The sequence below is a fragment of the Phodopus roborovskii genome, unplaced genomic scaffold (assembly GCF_943737965.1).
Source record: "Phodopus roborovskii unplaced genomic scaffold, PHOROB, whole genome shotgun sequence".
In the NCBI taxonomy this organism is placed as follows: Eukaryota; Metazoa; Chordata; class Mammalia; order Rodentia; family Cricetidae; genus Phodopus; species Phodopus roborovskii.
This window is the reverse complement of record NW_026126514.1, coordinates 13994225-14011501: the sequence shown is the minus strand read 5'-3', so window position 1 is coordinate 14011501 and position 17277 is coordinate 13994225. Positions and strand designations below refer to the sequence as shown.

Here is a 17277-nt window from a genome sequence, read left to right as displayed (position 1 = left end):
ATGTCCTGTGTGCACTATAAATTTTCCTCTAAACTCCACTACGACATCGTCACCTTTGATGGGCTCCATATCTCCCTCTGCGACTTAAAGAAGAAGATTATGAGCAGAGAAAAGCTGAAAGCTACCCATAGCGATCTGCAGATCAGCAACGCACAGACGAAAGAAGACTATCCTGAGGATACTGCGCTCATTCCTAAAAATTCATCTGTAATTGTCAGAAGAATTCCTGCGGCAGGTGTGAAGTCCACAAGCAGGACCTATGTTAAAAGTCGAAGTGAACGAGGGATGGGAACTACAAAAGCAATCGATGGCTCTCCTGCGTCTATTTCTCTGGCCCAGCTTACAAGGACCGCCAATCTGGCTGAAGCCAATGCTGCCGAGGAAGATAAAATCCAAGCAATGATGGCGCAATCTGGCCATCGATACGACCCAGTCAACTACACGAAGAAAGCTGTAGGTCCACCACCTCCATCTTATACCTGCTTTCGTTGCGGCAAGCCTGGCCATTATATTAAGGATTGCCCAACAAACGGGGATAAGGACTTTGAACCTGGCCGTAGGATCAAAAGGAGCAGTGGAATTCCCACAAGTTTTATGATGGAAGTGAAGGATCCCAGCATAAAAGGCGCGATGCTTACGAACACTGGAAAATACGCAATACCAAAGATAGATGCAGAGGCCTATGCAATTGGGAAGAAAGAGAAGCCACCCTTCTTGCCAGAGGAGCGGTCATCGTCATCATCTTCAGACGATGATCCTATCCCAGAGGAGCTTCTGTGCCTCATCTGCAAGGACCTTATGACTGACGCTGCTCTCATCCCCTGCTGTGGAAACAGTTACTGTGATGAGTGTATCCGGACGGCACTCCTGGAGTCGGATGACCATACATGTCCAACGTGTCAGCAAAACGAAGTTTCTCCTGATGCCTTGACGGCCAACAAGTTTTTACGGCAGGCTATTGAGAACTTCAAAAACGGGACTGGCTATCCAATAAGACTGCGACAACAGGTACGGCCACCCCCACGCCCATTACCACCACCAAGACCACGCGCCCAGCGGACCCCGCAGCCTCTGATGAGGTCTCCAATATCAAGACAGCAGGATCCTTCCATGACTCCAGGGGCGTCTTCCTCCTCTCGTCGTCCAACTCCCTCCGTAGCGTCGTCGTTCCCTTCAAATCCATCTTGCTTGGCTCCTCCTGTGCCTGGAAATCCGTCTCCTGCCCCAGCTCCAGGACCCGATAGAACTGCAGCAGCGACTGTCTCGGTCCATTCGGAAAAGTCAGAGGGCCCTGTCCGGGATTCTGATACTAAATTATCGCCAGCTGCCGCCCTCGCATGGGAACACTCGGAGGGAGCCTGCTCAATGGCAAGCGCTGCACTCGTGGGAGGGTGGAAGGGTCACCGAGTGCCTGCCCTTGGAGCTCCATCATTGCTGGGACAGTCACCATCAGGTGGACAGCTGATCCCCACAACCGGTCCAGTAAGAATAAATACTGCTCGTCCAGGTGGTGGTCCACCAGGTTGGGGACGTTCCAACAAACTCGGCTACCCGGTTTCTCCGCCACAGCCCATTAGAAGAGGGGAAAGAAATTGTTACAGAAGTATCAACCGCGGGCGACGCCACAGCGAAAGATCACAGGGCCCTCAAGACCCGTCACTACCGGCAACTCCAGTCTTTGTACCCGTACCACCGCCTCCTTTGTATGCGCCGCCTCCCGATGCGCTCCCTCTTCCTCCGGGTGTACCTCCCGCACAGTTTTCTCCTCAGTTTCCTCCTGCAGGATCTCCCGCAGCTCTCGCCAACATATCAACGCTTTGGGTTTCGTCAGGGGCTCAGACTGCTCATTCAAACGCCCTCCCTACCGCGCAAGCACCACCTGTGACCAGGGAAGAATTCTATAGAGCGCCACCACAACTAAAGGGAGGGTCTACATCGCCCTCTAGTGGTTCATCGTATTCAAGAAGTTCATACCCTTGCTTGAAATCAAGATCTGGCTTGACAAGGTCAGGCTCTTGCTCTCGATCCTTCAGCCGCTCACACTCTCGCTCCCTTTCACCATCACCCCCATACCCGAGGAGAGGCAGAGGCAAGAGCCGCAATTTTCGTTCACGGTCCAGATCTCGCGGACGTGGTGATCACCGATCGAGGTCAAGGTCGCCTCCACATAGACATAGACGTTATCGTGCAAGATCTCCTCAAGCCTTTGGGGGTCAGTCTCCCAGGAAGCCGAATGGACATCAAGGAGAAACAGAACGTCAGTATTTTAATAGATGCAGAGAAGTTCCACCCCCTTATGGCAATAAAGCCTGTTCCGGACCGAGTGTCGAAAGGAGAGACCCATTTGAGAAAGAACGCTACCACCGAGAACCGGAGAGGGAATACCGAGAGTGGTACCGGAAGTACTACAAAGGATATGCTGTGGGGGCACAGCCGAGGCCCGCTGCTGACAGAGGGGGCTTCTCTCCAGAAAGGCTTAAACCTCCTACTGTCAGAAATCCACCCTTCCCTGGGGGGCGCAGAGACGACTGTCGTGCTGGACGAAGTCACAGAACTAGAAATCTAGGTGGCAGCTATCCAGAAAAGCTGTCATCGAGAGAGAATCACAATCGGAAAGATAATGCAGAAGCACAGGAGTGGGAGAACGTTGCCGGCGACGATAAAGGAAACAAGCCCGAGAAACACAGAAAAGGAAGAAAGGGGGAGGAGAGTGAGAGCGTCCTGGCCCACGAGCTGTTAGAGCCTTCCGGGACATCCAGAGAGTCATCTCGTGCTGATGACACTAAGACAGAAACACTCGTTTTCCTCCCAAGGAGAGAGGATGCTACCCCTGTTAGGGATGAACCCATGGGAGCAGAATCTGTCACTTGCGAATCAGTATCTGAAAGAGACAAGAGAGAAAACGGTAAGCCAAACCGAAAGAGTGATGAGACCAAACGGAAAAGCGATGGCTCTGCTCAAGCCAAGAAAGAAAAAGTTTTAAGACCTTCTAAAGGACCCCAAGACAAAGAAGACGGGGAGCCTGGAAAAGCTCCTTGGTCCGAACCTCCACTTAAAAACGCCAAAGAAGACGGTGCAAAGACCGGCTCTGCAAAAGCGTCACCATCATTTCAGAAGGATGACGATGTCACCGGAACTCCCAGAAGAGCCCACTCTAAATCTGTAAAGGGACACCTCGAGACAGAGCCAGTCAAGAAGGAGAAGGTGACAAGGGACTCTACCAAAGACATCCAGCCAGAAAAGCCGGCTGGTGAGGATGAAAAGGCCAAGAAGCCTGAGAAAAGCACACTACTTGTTCACAAGGGAGGAAAAAGAAAGAGGAAGGCGGAGGAAAAGAATAGAGATGAAGATTTTGACGAGCGAAATAAAAAGAGAAAGAGGTAGACACACCATCAAAGAGGGAGCCATCGTAGGTTTGGTTTGAAGAGAATACTGATTCGAGAGAAACGTCCAGAGACCTACAAGGATGAACCCCCCACCCCCCGACTAACAACCCCAGCAAAAGGCAGAAAGGCTCCTTAAATGCCCTTCCCTGACAATGAGATTGACAACTAACGTTTATCTACCATCACAGAGCCCTCACCTAGTAGCTGATGGAAACAGATGCAGACACCCACAGCTAAGCACTGAGCGGAACTGGAAACCAGATGCAAAGAGTGGGGGAGTGATAAGGAAACCCAGGCTACAGAAACCCAGAGAGACCGCTGACCTGAACCAGGGGGAGCTAATGGACCCCCACACTGGTCGCTGGGAACCCAGCATTGGACCGACTCTGAACCCCTGAACATGGGCCTCAGTGAGAAGGCCTGGGCAGTCTAAGGGACATCTGACAGTGCCACCAGGATGTATGCCCTGGTGCACAAAAGGACTGTGGCCTACAGCTAGGATATCTGAATCTTCTTCGAATCCCCCAAGACAGCGCCCCTTACCAGCAGGAAGTAGTTGGGAAAGAACGACGCCCAAATTCCCAAATATTGTGTATAAATGTTTGTTTTCATTTAATTGGACTTTGTTATATAAAATTAAATAAAAAAGACTCTATATGCATAAAAAAAAAAAACAAAACAAAAGGACTGTGGCAGCACGTTACCCATGTGAGGGGGCGGGGAGGGACAGGGGATACTCCCTTAACCTAGAGGCAGGATGGGAGGGCCTAGTCCCTACTCCAGATGACCTGACAGATGTAGAGGGCCCCTCCTGGAAGGCATCACACTACATGTGGAGTGGGGGTTGGAATGGGATGAAAGGGTGGTTTGGGGGGCACGGGAAGGTGGGAGAGGGGGGAGGGAGAGGAGACTGGGCTCAATATGTTAAATAAGAAAACTAAATAAATATATGAATAAAATTTCCTTGTCCAGAATATTCTCCCCAAAGTTCTTTCCTTTTCCAAATAGCAATGGTAAGATTATTTAATTCTATCAAACACTTTATAGACACTTACTCTGTATTTTCCAAATAAATGTTTAACATGGAACTGTAACCAGTGAAATGTACAATTCCAAGATGACAATAAAAACTTGTACTCAATATACAATCCACAAAGAAAAATGAAAACCAAATTATTTGAATGTAAAAAGTTTACACCGGCTCGGCAGCAGTGGCACACACACACACCTTTCTTTCCAGCACTTGGGAGGCAGAGGTACACAGATCAGAGTGAGTTTGAGAACAGCCTGGTCTACAGAGTGAGTTCCAGGAAAACGAGGACTACACAGATAAATCCTGTCTTGAAAGACCAACGAGAGAGAGGGAGTGGGGGATAGAGAGGTAGAGACATGGAGATGGACAGAGCGATACACACACACACACACACACGAGAGAGACAGAAAGAGAAAACAGAGATAGACAGAGAGAGAAAGAGGAGAGAGAGAGAGAGAGAGAGAGAGCGCAAGGGACCCTGTAACTTTGCACTTTGTTTGGTGTGTAGGGTCCATATGGTACTTAGTTGATGGTGTCCTGCGGGAGGTAACTATGATTAGGTGAGGTGATAAAAACTGGGTCTCTAAGATGGCAGGGTCTTTACAAGAAGAGAACCAAGGACTTAAACCTGCATATGTGCCTGGTCCTAGCCTACAACAAATTATGTCTTCTTCTGAGTGACAAAGAAGAATAAAAGTTTGCAAAAAAGACTGAAAACTGAGTAGGCAGAGTGAGCATCAAGATAGGGTGCCTTTGTCTTTGTGTTTGAAAGTGTTTAAGTGGAAACTTTAGAGTATATTGATAGTGTAAATAATTGATGATACTGATAATATCTCATGTATGGTTACTGCTAAGGAATCTGCTCTTCCACTCTATACACATCAAGGGTACCAAGCTGGGCTTTGACTGGGAACCTTTCACCCTAAATCAAGAGTAGTGTTCTGTAGCTATTGGCTACCTTCACAGTAAGAAATACAAATTTTACTTTACTGATTTAGTTAATGTCTTTGTGTGACCAATAAGGTAATTGTAAACCTCGGTAAGTAAATATAATCTATTTTTTTACTTGTTAAGCAATCCTGGGTTCACTTGCTGAATGAGAGTAATTTAACAGTTAAAAGTCAAAAAAAAAAAAAAAAAAACCAGGTGTACCAGGTGTATGTGATCAAGGTCAGCCTGTTGTAAAAAGTTACTTCTAGGACAGTTAAGGCTGCACAAAAAAAAAAAAAACCTGCCTGATGGAACCAGGATGATGTATCCCAGGTGCGCCAAATGACTTTGGTATCACATTCTCCATGGAGCAATACTACCTTAGCTTAGAGGCCGGGAAGTGGGCCTAGTCCCTACTTAGAATGGTTTGACAGATTTGGTTGAACACTCCTGGAAGTCATCGCCCACTCTGTGGAGTTGATGGAGGGGTGGATAGAATGGGTAAAGGGAGGGAGGGAGAGGGGTGTGGGATCGATATGTAAAAATAAGAAAAAATACAGCAAAACCCAATAAAAAAATAAAAAATAAAACAGCCTCAAAAGAAGGAAGCAAAGACAGAAACACCGACCAACAGACACACAGAGAGTTAGAGGGAGTGAGAGAAAGACAAAAAGTAAGAAACAAAGAAAGAAAGGAAGAAAGAAAGAAAGAAAGAAAGGAAGGAAGGAAGGAAGAAGGGAAGGAAGGAAGGAAGGAAGAAAAAGGGAAAACGAAAAGCCCAAAAATAAAGTAAAATAAAAAAGCTGAGGGTAAGAGAGGATGACCTATTCTTGGTTGTCAATTTAATTCAAAATGGCGGAATTGGAGCTTCTCATCCGGGTCTTGAGGTGGGAGGTGACACCCTTAATCTGCATAATGCCTTCTGCTGGGAGCATATATAAGAAGGTGCAAGAAGGAAGCTGTTGCTTTCTGTCTGCTTGCTCTGGCCTTGCTAGCAAGTGCACGCCTTCACCCGCATTAGAACCTTGTAGTTCCTTGCGGCTCCAGCGGCTCCTGAAGATCAAGCGAAACACTGGGCCTCGTGGACCGAACAACTTCTGGATTCTTGGACTTTCCGGCCTGGTCTTTGTAGACAAGAGTTACCTCGGAGCCCCGGGGCCACCTTCAGGCCCACACTTCAGGCCGAGACCCCTGGGCCCCAGAGCTGCTGCAATCGTCAGCCGTCAGCAGGGTGCCTAGCACAAGGAATCCTTTGCCACCATGTCCTGTGTGCACTATAAATTTTCCTCTAAACTCCACTACGACATCGTCACCTTTGATGGGCTCCATATCTCCCTCTGCGACTTAAAGAAGAAGATTATGAGCAGAGAAAAGCTGAAAGCTACCCATAGCGATCTGCAGATCAGCAACGCACAGACGAAAGAAGACTATCCTGAGGATACTGCGCTCATTCCTAAAAATTCATCTGTAATTGTCAGAAGAATTCCTGCGGCAGGTGTGAAGTCCACAAGCAGGACCTATGTTAAAAGTCGAAGTGAACGAGGGATGGGAACTACAAAAGCAATCGATGGCTCTCCTGCGTCTATTTCTCTGGCCCAGCTTACAAGGACCGCCAATCTGGCTGAAGCCAATGCTGCCGAGGAAGATAAAATCCAAGCAATGATGGCGCAATCTGGCCATCGATACGACCCAGTCAACTACACGAAGAAAGCTGTAGGTCCACCACCTCCATCTTATACCTGCTTTCGTTGCGGCAAGCCTGGCCATTATATTAAGGATTGCCCAACAAACGGGGATAAGGACTTTGAACCTGGCCGTAGGATCAAAAGGAGCAGTGGAATTCCCACAAGTTTTATGATGGAAGTGAAGGATCCCAGCATAAAAGGCGCGATGCTTACGAACACTGGAAAATACGCAATACCAAAGATAGATGCAGAGGCCTATGCAATTGGGAAGAAAGAGAAGCCACCCTTCTTGCCAGAGGAGCGGTCATCGTCATCATCTTCAGACGATGATCCTATCCCAGAGGAGCTTCTGTGCCTCATCTGCAAGGACCTTATGACTGACGCTGCTCTCATCCCCTGCTGTGGAAACAGTTACTGTGATGAGTGTATCCGGACGGCACTCCTGGAGTCGGATGACCATACATGTCCAACGTGTCAGCAAAACGAAGTTTCTCCTGATGCCTTGACGGCCAACAAGTTTTTACGGCAGGCTATTGAGAACTTCAAAAACGGGACTGGCTATCCAATAAGACTGCGACAACAGGTACGGCCACCCCCACGCCCATTACCACCACCAAGACCACGCGCCCAGCGGACCCCGCAGCCTCTGATGAGGTCTCCAATATCAAGACAGCAGGATCCTTCCATGACTCCAGGGGCGTCTTCCTCCTCTCGTCGTCCAACTCCCTCCGTAGCGTCGTCGTTCCCTTCAAATCCATCTTGCTTGGCTCCTCCTGTGCCTGGAAATCCGTCTCCTGCCCCAGCTCCAGGACCCGATAGAACTGCAGCAGCGACTGTCTCGGTCCATTCGGAAAAGTCAGAGGGCCCTGTCCGGGATTCTGATACTAAATTATCGCCAGCTGCCGCCCTCGCATGGGAACACTCGGAGGGAGCCTGCTCAATGGCAAGCGCTGCACTCGTGGGAGGGTGGAAGGGTCACCGAGTGCCTGCCCTTGGAGCTCCATCATTGCTGGGACAGTCACCATCAGGTGGACAGCTGATCCCCACAACCGGTCCAGTAGGAATAAATACTGCTCGTCCAGGTGGTGGTCCACCAGGTTGGGGACGTTCCAACAAACTCGGCTACCCGGTTTCTCCGCCACAGCCCATTAGAAGAGGGGAAAGAAATTGTTACAGAAGTATCAACCGCGGGCGACGCCACAGCGAAAGATCACAGGGCCCTCAAGACCCGTCACTACCGGCAACTCCAGTCTTTGTACCCGTACCACCGCCTCCTTTGTATGCGCCGCCTCCCGATGCGCTCCCTCTTCCTCCGGGTGTACCTCCCGCACAGTTTTCTCCTCAGTTTCCTCCTGCAGGATCTCCCGCAGCTCTCGCCAACATATCAACGCTTTGGGTTTCGTCAGGGGCTCAGACTGCTCATTCAAACGCCCTCCCTACCGCGCAAGCACCACCTGTGACCAGGGAAGAATTCTATAGAGCGCCACCACAACTAAAGGGAGGGTCTACATCGCCCTCTAGTGGTTCATCGTATTCAAGAAGTTCATACCCTTGCTTGAAATCAAGATCTGGCTTGACAAGGTCAGGCTCTTGCTCTCGATCCTTCAGCCGCTCACACTCTCGCTCCCTTTCACCATCACCCCCATACCCGAGGAGAGGCAGAGGCAAGAGCCGCAATTTTCGTTCACGGTCCAGATCTCGCGGACGTGGTGATCACCGATCGAGGTCAAGGTCGCCTCCACATAGACATAGACGTTATCGTGCAAGATCTCCTCAAGCCTTTGGGGGTCAGTCTCCCAGGAAGCCGAATGGACATCAAGGAGAAACAGAACGTCAGTATTTTAATAGATGCAGAGAAGTTCCACCCCCTTATGGCAATAAAGCCTGTTCCGGACCGAGTGTCGAAAGGAGAGACCCATTTGAGAAAGAACGCTACCACCGAGAACCGGAGAGGGAATACCGAGAGTGGTACCGGAAGTACTACAAAGGATATGCTGTGGGGGCACAGCCGAGGCCCGCTGCTGACAGAGGGGGCTTCTCTCCAGAAAGGCTTAAACCTCCTACTGTCAGAAATCCACCCTTCCCTGGGGGGCGCAGAGACGACTGTCGTGCTGGACGAAGTCACAGAACTAGAAATCTAGGTGGCAGCTATCCAGAAAAGCTGTCATCGAGAGAGAATCACAATCGGAAAGATAATGCAGAAGCACAGGAGTGGGAGAACGTTGCCGGCGACGATAAAGGAAACAAGCCCGAGAAACACAGAAAAGGAAGAAAGGGGGAGGAGAGTGAGAGCGTCCTGGCCCACGAGCTGTTAGAGCCTTCCGGGACATCCAGAGAGTCATCTCGTGCTGATGACACTAAGACAGAAACACTCGTTTTCCTCCCAAGGAGAGAGGATGCTACCCCTGTTAGGGATGAACCCATGGGAGCAGAATCTGTCACTTGCGAATCAGTATCTGAAAGAGACAAGAGAGAAAACGGTAAGCCAAACCGAAAGAGTGATGAGACCAAACGGAAAAGCGATGGCTCTGCTCAAGCCAAGAAAGAAAAAGTTTTAAGACCTTCTAAAGGACCCCAAGACAAAGAAGACGGGGAGCCTGGAAAAGCTCCTTGGTCCGAACCTCCACTTAAAAACGCCAAAGAAGACGGTGCAAAGACCGGCTCTGCAAAAGCGTCACCATCATTTCAGAAGGATGACGATGTCACCGGAACTCCCAGAAGAGCCCACTCTAAATCTGTAAAGGGACACCTCGAGACAGAGCCAGTCAAGAAGGAGAAGGTGACAAGGGACTCTACCAAAGACATCCAGCCAGAAAAGCCGGCTGGTGAGGATGAAAAGGCCAAGAAGCCTGAGAAAAGCACACTACTTGTTCACAAGGGAGGAAAAAGAAAGAGGAAGGCGGAGGAAAAGAATAGAGATGAAGATTTTGACGAGCGAAATAAAAAGAGAAAGAGGTAGACACACCATCAAAGAGGGAGCCATCGTAGGTTTGGTTTGAAGAGAATACTGATTCGAGAGAAACGTCCAGAGACCTACAAGGATGAACCCCCCCACCCCCCGACTAACAACCCCAGCAAAAGGCAGAAAGGCTCCTTAAATGCCCTTCCCTGACAATGAGATTGACAACTAACGTTTATCTACCATCACAGAGCCCTCACCTAGTAGCTGATGGAAACAGATGCAGACACCCACAGCTAAGCACTGAGCGGAACTGGAAACCAGATGCAAAGAGTGGGGGAGTGATAAGGAAACCCAGGCTACAGAAACCCAGAGAGACCGCTGACCTGAACCAGGGGGAGCTAATGGACCCCCACACTGGTCGCTGGGAACCCAGCATTGGACCGACTCTGAACCCCTGAACATGGGCCTCAGTGAGAAGGCCTGGGCAGTCTAAGGGACATCTGACAGTGCCACCAGGATGTATGCCCTGGTGCACAAAAGGACTGTGGCCTACAGCTAGGATATCTGAATCTTCTTCGAATCCCCCAAGACAGCGCCCCTTACCAGCAGGAAGTAGTTGGGAAAGAACGACGCCCAAATTCCCAAATATTGTGTATAAATGTTTGTTTTCATTTAATTGGACTTTGTTATATAAAATTAAATAAAAAAGACTCTATATGCATAAAAAAAAAAAAAAAAACAAAAGGACTGTGGCAGCACGTTACCCATGTGAGGGGGCGGGGAGGGACAGGGGATACTCCCTTAACCTAGAGGCAGGATGGGAGGGCCTAGTCCCTACTCCAGATGACCTGACAGATGTAGAGGGCCCCTCCTGGAAGGCATCACACTACATGTGGAGTGGGGGTTGGAATGGGATGAAAGGGTGGTTTGGGGGGCACGGGAAGGTGGGAGAGGGGGGAGGGAGAGGAGACTGGGCTCAATATGTTAAATAAGAAAACTAAATAAATATATGAATAAAATTTCCTTGTCCAGAATATTCTCCCCAAAGTTCTTTCCTTTTCCAAATAGCAATGGTAAGATTATTTAATTCTATCAAACACTTTATAGACACTTACTCTGTATTTTCCAAATAAATGTTTAACATGGAACTGTAACCAGTGAAATGTACAATTCCAAGATGACAATAAAAACTTGTACTCAATATACAATCCACAAAGAAAAATGAAAACCAAATTATTTGAATGTAAAAAGTTTACACCGGCTCGGCAGCAGTGGCACACACACACACCTTTCTTTCCAGCACTTGGGAGGCAGAGGTACACAGATCAGAGTGAGTTTGAGAACAGCCTGGTCTACAGAGTGAGTTCCAGGAAAACGAGGACTACACAGATAAATCCTGTCTTGAAAGACCAACGAGAGAGAGGGAGTGGGGGATAGAGAGGTAGAGACATGGAGATGGACAGAGCGATACACACACACACACACACACACGAGAGAGACAGAAAGAGAAAACAGAGATAGACAGAGAGAGAAAGAGAGAGAGAGAGAGAGAGAGAGAGAGCAAGGGACCCTGTAACTTTGCACTTTGTTTGGTGTGTAGGGTCCATATGGTACTTAGTTGATGGTGTCCTGCGGGAGGTAACTATGATTAGGTGAGGTGATAAAAACTGGGTCTCTAAGATGGCAGGGTCTTTACAAGAAGAGAACCAAGGACTTAAACCTGCATATGTGCCTGGTCCTAGCCTACAACAAATTATGTCTTCTTCTGAGTGACAAAGAAGAATAAAAGTTTGCAAAAAAGACTGAAAACTGAGTAGGCAGAGTGAGCATCAAGATAGGGTGCCTTTGTCTTTGTGTTTGAAAGTGTTTAAGTGGAAACTTTAGAGTATATTGATAGTGTAAATAATTGATGATACTGATAATATCTCATGTATGGTTACTGCTAAGGAATCTGCTCTTCCACTCTATACACATCAAGGGTACCAAGCTGGGCTTTGACTGGGAACCTTTCACCCTAAATCAAGAGTAGTGTTCTGTAGCTATTGGCTACCTTCACAGTAAGAAATACAAATTTTACTTTACTGATTTAGTTAATGTCTTTGTGTGACCAATAAGGTAATTGTAAACCTCGGTAAGTAAATATAATCTATTTTTTTACTTGTTAAGCAATCCTGGGTTCACTTGCTGAATGAGAGTAATTTAACAGTTAAAAGTCAAAAAAAAACCAGGTGTACCAGGTGTATGTGATCAAGGTCAGCCTGTTGTAAAAAGTTACTTCTAGGACAGTTAAGGCTGCACAAAAAAAAAAAAAACCTGCCTGATGGAACCAGGATGATGTATCCCAGGTGCGCCAAATGACTTTGGTATCACATTCTCCATGGAGCAATACTACCTTAGCTTAGAGGCCGGGAAGTGGGCCTAGTCCCTACTTAGAATGGTTTGACAGATTTGGTTGAACACTCCTGGAAGTCATCGCCCACTCTGTGGAGTTGATGGAGGGGTGGATAGAATGGGTAAAGGGAGGGAGGGAGAGGGGTGTGGGATCGATATGTAAAAATAAGAAAAAATACAGCAAAACCCAATAAAAAAATAAAAAATAAAACAGCCTCAAAAGAAGGAAGCAAAGACAGAAACACCGACCAACAGACACACAGAGAGTTAGAGGGAGTGAGAGAAAGACAAAAAGTAAGAAACAAAGAAAGAAAGGAAGAAAGAAAGAAAGAAAGGAAGGAAGGAAGGAAGGAAGGAAGAAGGGAAGGAAGGAAGGAAGGAAGAAAAAGGGAAAACGAAAAGCCCAAAAATAAAGTAAAATAAAAAAGCTGAGGGTAAGAGAGGATGACCTATTCTTGGTTGTCAATTTAATTCAAAATGGCGGAATTGGAGCTTCTCATCCGGGTCTTGAGGTGGGAGGTGACACCCTTAATCTGCATAATGCCTTCTGCTGGGAGCATATATAAGAAGGTGCAAGAAGGAAGCTGTTGCTTTCTGTCTGCTTGCTCTGGCCTTGCTAGCAAGTGCACGCCTTCACCCGCATTAGAACCTTGTAGTTCCTTGCGGCTCCAGCGGCTCCTGAAGATCAAGCGAAACACTGGGCCTCGTGGACCGAACAACTTCTGGATTCTTGGACTTTCCGGCCTGGTCTTTGTAGACAAGAGTTACCTCGGAGCCCCGGGGCCACCTTCAGGCCCACACTTCAGGCCGAGACCCCTGGGCCCCAGAGCTGCTGCAATCGTCAGCCGTCAGCAGGGTGCCTAGCACAAGGAATCCTTTGCCACCATGTCCTGTGTGCACTATAAATTTTCCTCTAAACTCCACTACGACATCGTCACCTTTGATGGGCTCCATATCTCCCTCTGCGACTTAAAGAAGAAGATTATGAGCAGAGAAAAGCTGAAAGCTACCCATAGCGATCTGCAGATCAGCAACGCACAGACGAAAGAAGACTATCCTGAGGATACTGCGCTCATTCCTAAAAATTCATCTGTAATTGTCAGAAGAATTCCTGCGGCAGGTGTGAAGTCCACAAGCAGGACCTATGTTAAAAGTCGAAGTGAACGAGGGATGGGAACTACAAAAGCAATCGATGGCTCTCCTGCGTCTATTTCTCTGGCCCAGCTTACAAGGACCGCCAATCTGGCTGAAGCCAATGCTGCCGAGGAAGATAAAATCCAAGCAATGATGGCGCAATCTGGCCATCGATACGACCCAGTCAACTACACGAAGAAAGCTGTAGGTCCACCACCTCCATCTTATACCTGCTTTCGTTGCGGCAAGCCTGGCCATTATATTAAGGATTGCCCAACAAACGGGGATAAGGACTTTGAACCTGGCCGTAGGATCAAAAGGAGCAGTGGAATTCCCACAAGTTTTATGATGGAAGTGAAGGATCCCAGCATAAAAGGCGCGATGCTTACGAACACTGGAAAATACGCAATACCAAAGATAGATGCAGAGGCCTATGCAATTGGGAAGAAAGAGAAGCCACCCTTCTTGCCAGAGGAGCGGTCATCGTCATCATCTTCAGACGATGATCCTATCCCAGAGGAGCTTCTGTGCCTCATCTGCAAGGACCTTATGACTGACGCTGCTCTCATCCCCTGCTGTGGAAACAGTTACTGTGATGAGTGTATCCGGACGGCACTCCTGGAGTCGGATGACCATACATGTCCAACGTGTCAGCAAAACGAAGTTTCTCCTGATGCCTTGACGGCCAACAAGTTTTTACGGCAGGCTATTGAGAACTTCAAAAACGGGACTGGCTATCCAATAAGACTGCGACAACAGGTACGGCCACCCCCACGCCCATTACCACCACCAAGACCACGCGCCCAGCGGACCCCGCAGCCTCTGATGAGGTCTCCAATATCAAGACAGCAGGATCCTTCCATGACTCCAGGGGCGTCTTCCTCCTCTCGTCGTCCAACTCCCTCCGTAGCGTCGTCGTTCCCTTCAAATCCATCTTGCTTGGCTCCTCCTGTGCCTGGAAATCCGTCTCCTGCCCCAGCTCCAGGACCCGATAGAACTGCAGCAGCGACTGTCTCGGTCCATTCGGAAAAGTCAGAGGGCCCTGTCCGGGATTCTGATACTAAATTATCGCCAGCTGCCGCCCTCGCATGGGAACACTCGGAGGGAGCCTGCTCAATGGCAAGCGCTGCACTCGTGGGAGGGTGGAAGGGTCACCGAGTGCCTGCCCTTGGAGCTCCATCATTGCTGGGACAGTCACCATCAGGTGGACAGCTGATCCCCACAACCGGTCCAGTAGGAATAAATACTGCTCGTCCAGGTGGTGGTCCACCAGGTTGGGGACGTTCCAACAAACTCGGCTACCCGGTTTCTCCGCCACAGCCCATTAGAAGAGGGGAAAGAAATTGTTACAGAAGTATCAACCGCGGGCGACGCCACAGCGAAAGATCACAGGGCCCTCAAGACCCGTCACTACCGGCAACTCCAGTCTTTGTACCCGTACCACCGCCTCCTTTGTATGCGCCGCCTCCCGATGCGCTCCCTCTTCCTCCGGGTGTACCTCCCGCACAGTTTTCTCCTCAGTTTCCTCCTGCAGGATCTCCCGCAGCTCTCGCCAACATATCAACGCTTTGGGTTTCGTCAGGGGCTCAGACTGCTCATTCAAACGCCCTCCCTACCGCGCAAGCACCACCTGTGACCAGGGAAGAATTCTATAGAGCGCCACCACAACTAAAGGGAGGGTCTACATCGCCCTCTAGTGGTTCATCGTATTCAAGAAGTTCATACCCTTGCTTGAAATCAAGATCTGGCTTGACAAGGTCAGGCTCTTGCTCTCGATCCTTCAGCCGCTCACACTCTCGCTCCCTTTCACCATCACCCCCATACCCGAGGAGAGGCAGAGGCAAGAGCCGCAATTTTCGTTCACGGTCCAGATCTCGCGGACGTGGTGATCACCGATCGAGGTCAAGGTCGCCTCCACATAGACATAGACGTTATCGTGCAAGATCTCCTCAAGCCTTTGGGGGTCAGTCTCCCAGGAAGCCGAATGGACATCAAGGAGAAACAGAACGTCAGTATTTTAATAGATGCAGAGAAGTTCCACCCCCTTATGGCAATAAAGCCTGTTCCGGACCGAGTGTCGAAAGGAGAGACCCATTTGAGAAAGAACGCTACCACCGAGAACCGGAGAGGGAATACCGAGAGTGGTACCGGAAGTACTACAAAGGATATGCTGTGGGGGCACAGCCGAGGCCCGCTGCTGACAGAGGGGGCTTCTCTCCAGAAAGGCTTAAACCTCCTACTGTCAGAAATCCACCCTTCCCTGGGGGGCGCAGAGACGACTGTCGTGCTGGACGAAGTCACAGAACTAGAAATCTAGGTGGCAGCTATCCAGAAAAGCTGTCATCGAGAGAGAATCACAATCGGAAAGATAATGCAGAAGCACAGGAGTGGGAGAACGTTGCCGGCGACGATAAAGGAAACAAGCCCGAGAAACACAGAAAAGGAAGAAAGGGGGAGGAGAGTGAGAGCGTCCTGGCCCACGAGCTGTTAGAGCCTTCCGGGACATCCAGAGAGTCATCTCGTGCTGATGACACTAAGACAGAAACACTCGTTTTCCTCCCAAGGAGAGAGGATGCTACCCCTGTTAGGGATGAACCCATGGGAGCAGAATCTGTCACTTGCGAATCAGTATCTGAAAGAGACAAGAGAGAAAACGGTAAGCCAAACCGAAAGAGTGATGAGACCAAACGGAAAAGCGATGGCTCTGCTCAAGCCAAGAAAGAAAAAGTTTTAAGACCTTCTAAAGGACCCCAAGACAAAGAAGACGGGGAGCCTGGAAAAGCTCCTTGGTCCGAACCTCCACTTAAAAACGCCAAAGAAGACGGTGCAAAGACCGGCTCTGCAAAAGCGTCACCATCATTTCAGAAGGATGACGATGTCACCGGAACTCCCAGAAGAGCCCACTCTAAATCTGTAAAGGGACACCTCGAGACAGAGCCAGTCAAGAAGGAGAAGGTGACAAGGGACTCTACCAAAGACATCCAGCCAGAAAAGCCGGCTGGTGAGGATGAAAAGGCCAAGAAGCCTGAGAAAAGCACACTACTTGTTCACAAGGGAGGAAAAAGAAAGAGGAAGGCGGAGGAAAAGAATAGAGATGAAGATTTTGACGAGCGAAATAAAAAGAGAAAGAGGTAGACACACCATCAAAGAGGGAGCCATCGTAGGTTTGGTTTGAAGAGAATACTGATTCGAGAGAAACGTCCAGAGACCTACAAGGATGAACCCCCCCACCCCCCGACTAACAACCCCAGCAAAAGGCAGAAAGGCTCCTTAAATGCCCTTCCCTGACAATGAGATTGACAACTAACGTTTATCTACCATCACAGAGCCCTCACCTAGTAGCTGATGGAAACAGATGCAGACACCCACAGCTAAGCACTGAGCGGAACTGGAAACCAGATGCAAAGAGTGGGGGAGTGATAAGGAAACCCAGGCTACAGAAACCCAGAGAGACCGCTGACCTGAACCAGGGGGAGCTAATGGACCCCCACACTGGTCGCTGGGAACCCAGCATTGGACCGACTCTGAACCCCTGAACATGGGCCTCAGTGAGAAGGCCTGGGCAGTCTAAGGGACATCTGACAGTGCCACCAGGATGTATGCCCTGGTGCACAAAAGGACTGTGGCCTACAGCTAGGATATCTGAATCTTCTTCGAATCCCCCAAGACAGCGCCCCTTACCAGCAGGAAGTAGTTGGGAAAGAACGACGCCCAAATTCCCAAATATTGTGTATAAATGTTTGTTTTCATTTAATTGGACTTTGTTATATAAAATTAAATAAAAAAGACTCTATATGCATAAAAAAAAAAACAAAA

At 49.0% G+C, this 17277-nt stretch overlaps 3 protein-coding genes across 3 annotated transcripts; all 3 read left to right on the top strand.

Moving 5' to 3' along the window:
• On the top strand, window positions 1-3351 carry LOC127230779 (E3 ubiquitin-protein ligase RBBP6-like; the record flags this gene model as incomplete). Its single annotated transcript, XM_051196073.1, has 1 exon — window positions 1-3351. A coding segment is annotated over exon 1 (3351 nt), but the record flags the coding sequence as incomplete, so codon positions are not given.
• A 3258-nt stretch (window positions 3352-6609) lies between these two features.
• Window positions 6610-9960, top strand: LOC127230778 (E3 ubiquitin-protein ligase RBBP6-like; the record flags this gene model as incomplete). The annotated part of the gene is made up of 1 exon (XM_051196071.1): window positions 6610-9960. A coding segment is annotated over exon 1 (3351 nt), but the record flags the coding sequence as incomplete, so codon positions are not given.
• Window positions 9961-13212: 3252 nt separating this feature from the next.
• On the top strand, window positions 13213-16563 carry LOC127230777 (E3 ubiquitin-protein ligase RBBP6-like; the record flags this gene model as incomplete). Its single annotated transcript, XM_051196070.1, has 1 exon — window positions 13213-16563. A coding segment is annotated over exon 1 (3351 nt), but the record flags the coding sequence as incomplete, so codon positions are not given.
• Between the last annotated feature and the right edge of the window lie 714 nt (window positions 16564-17277).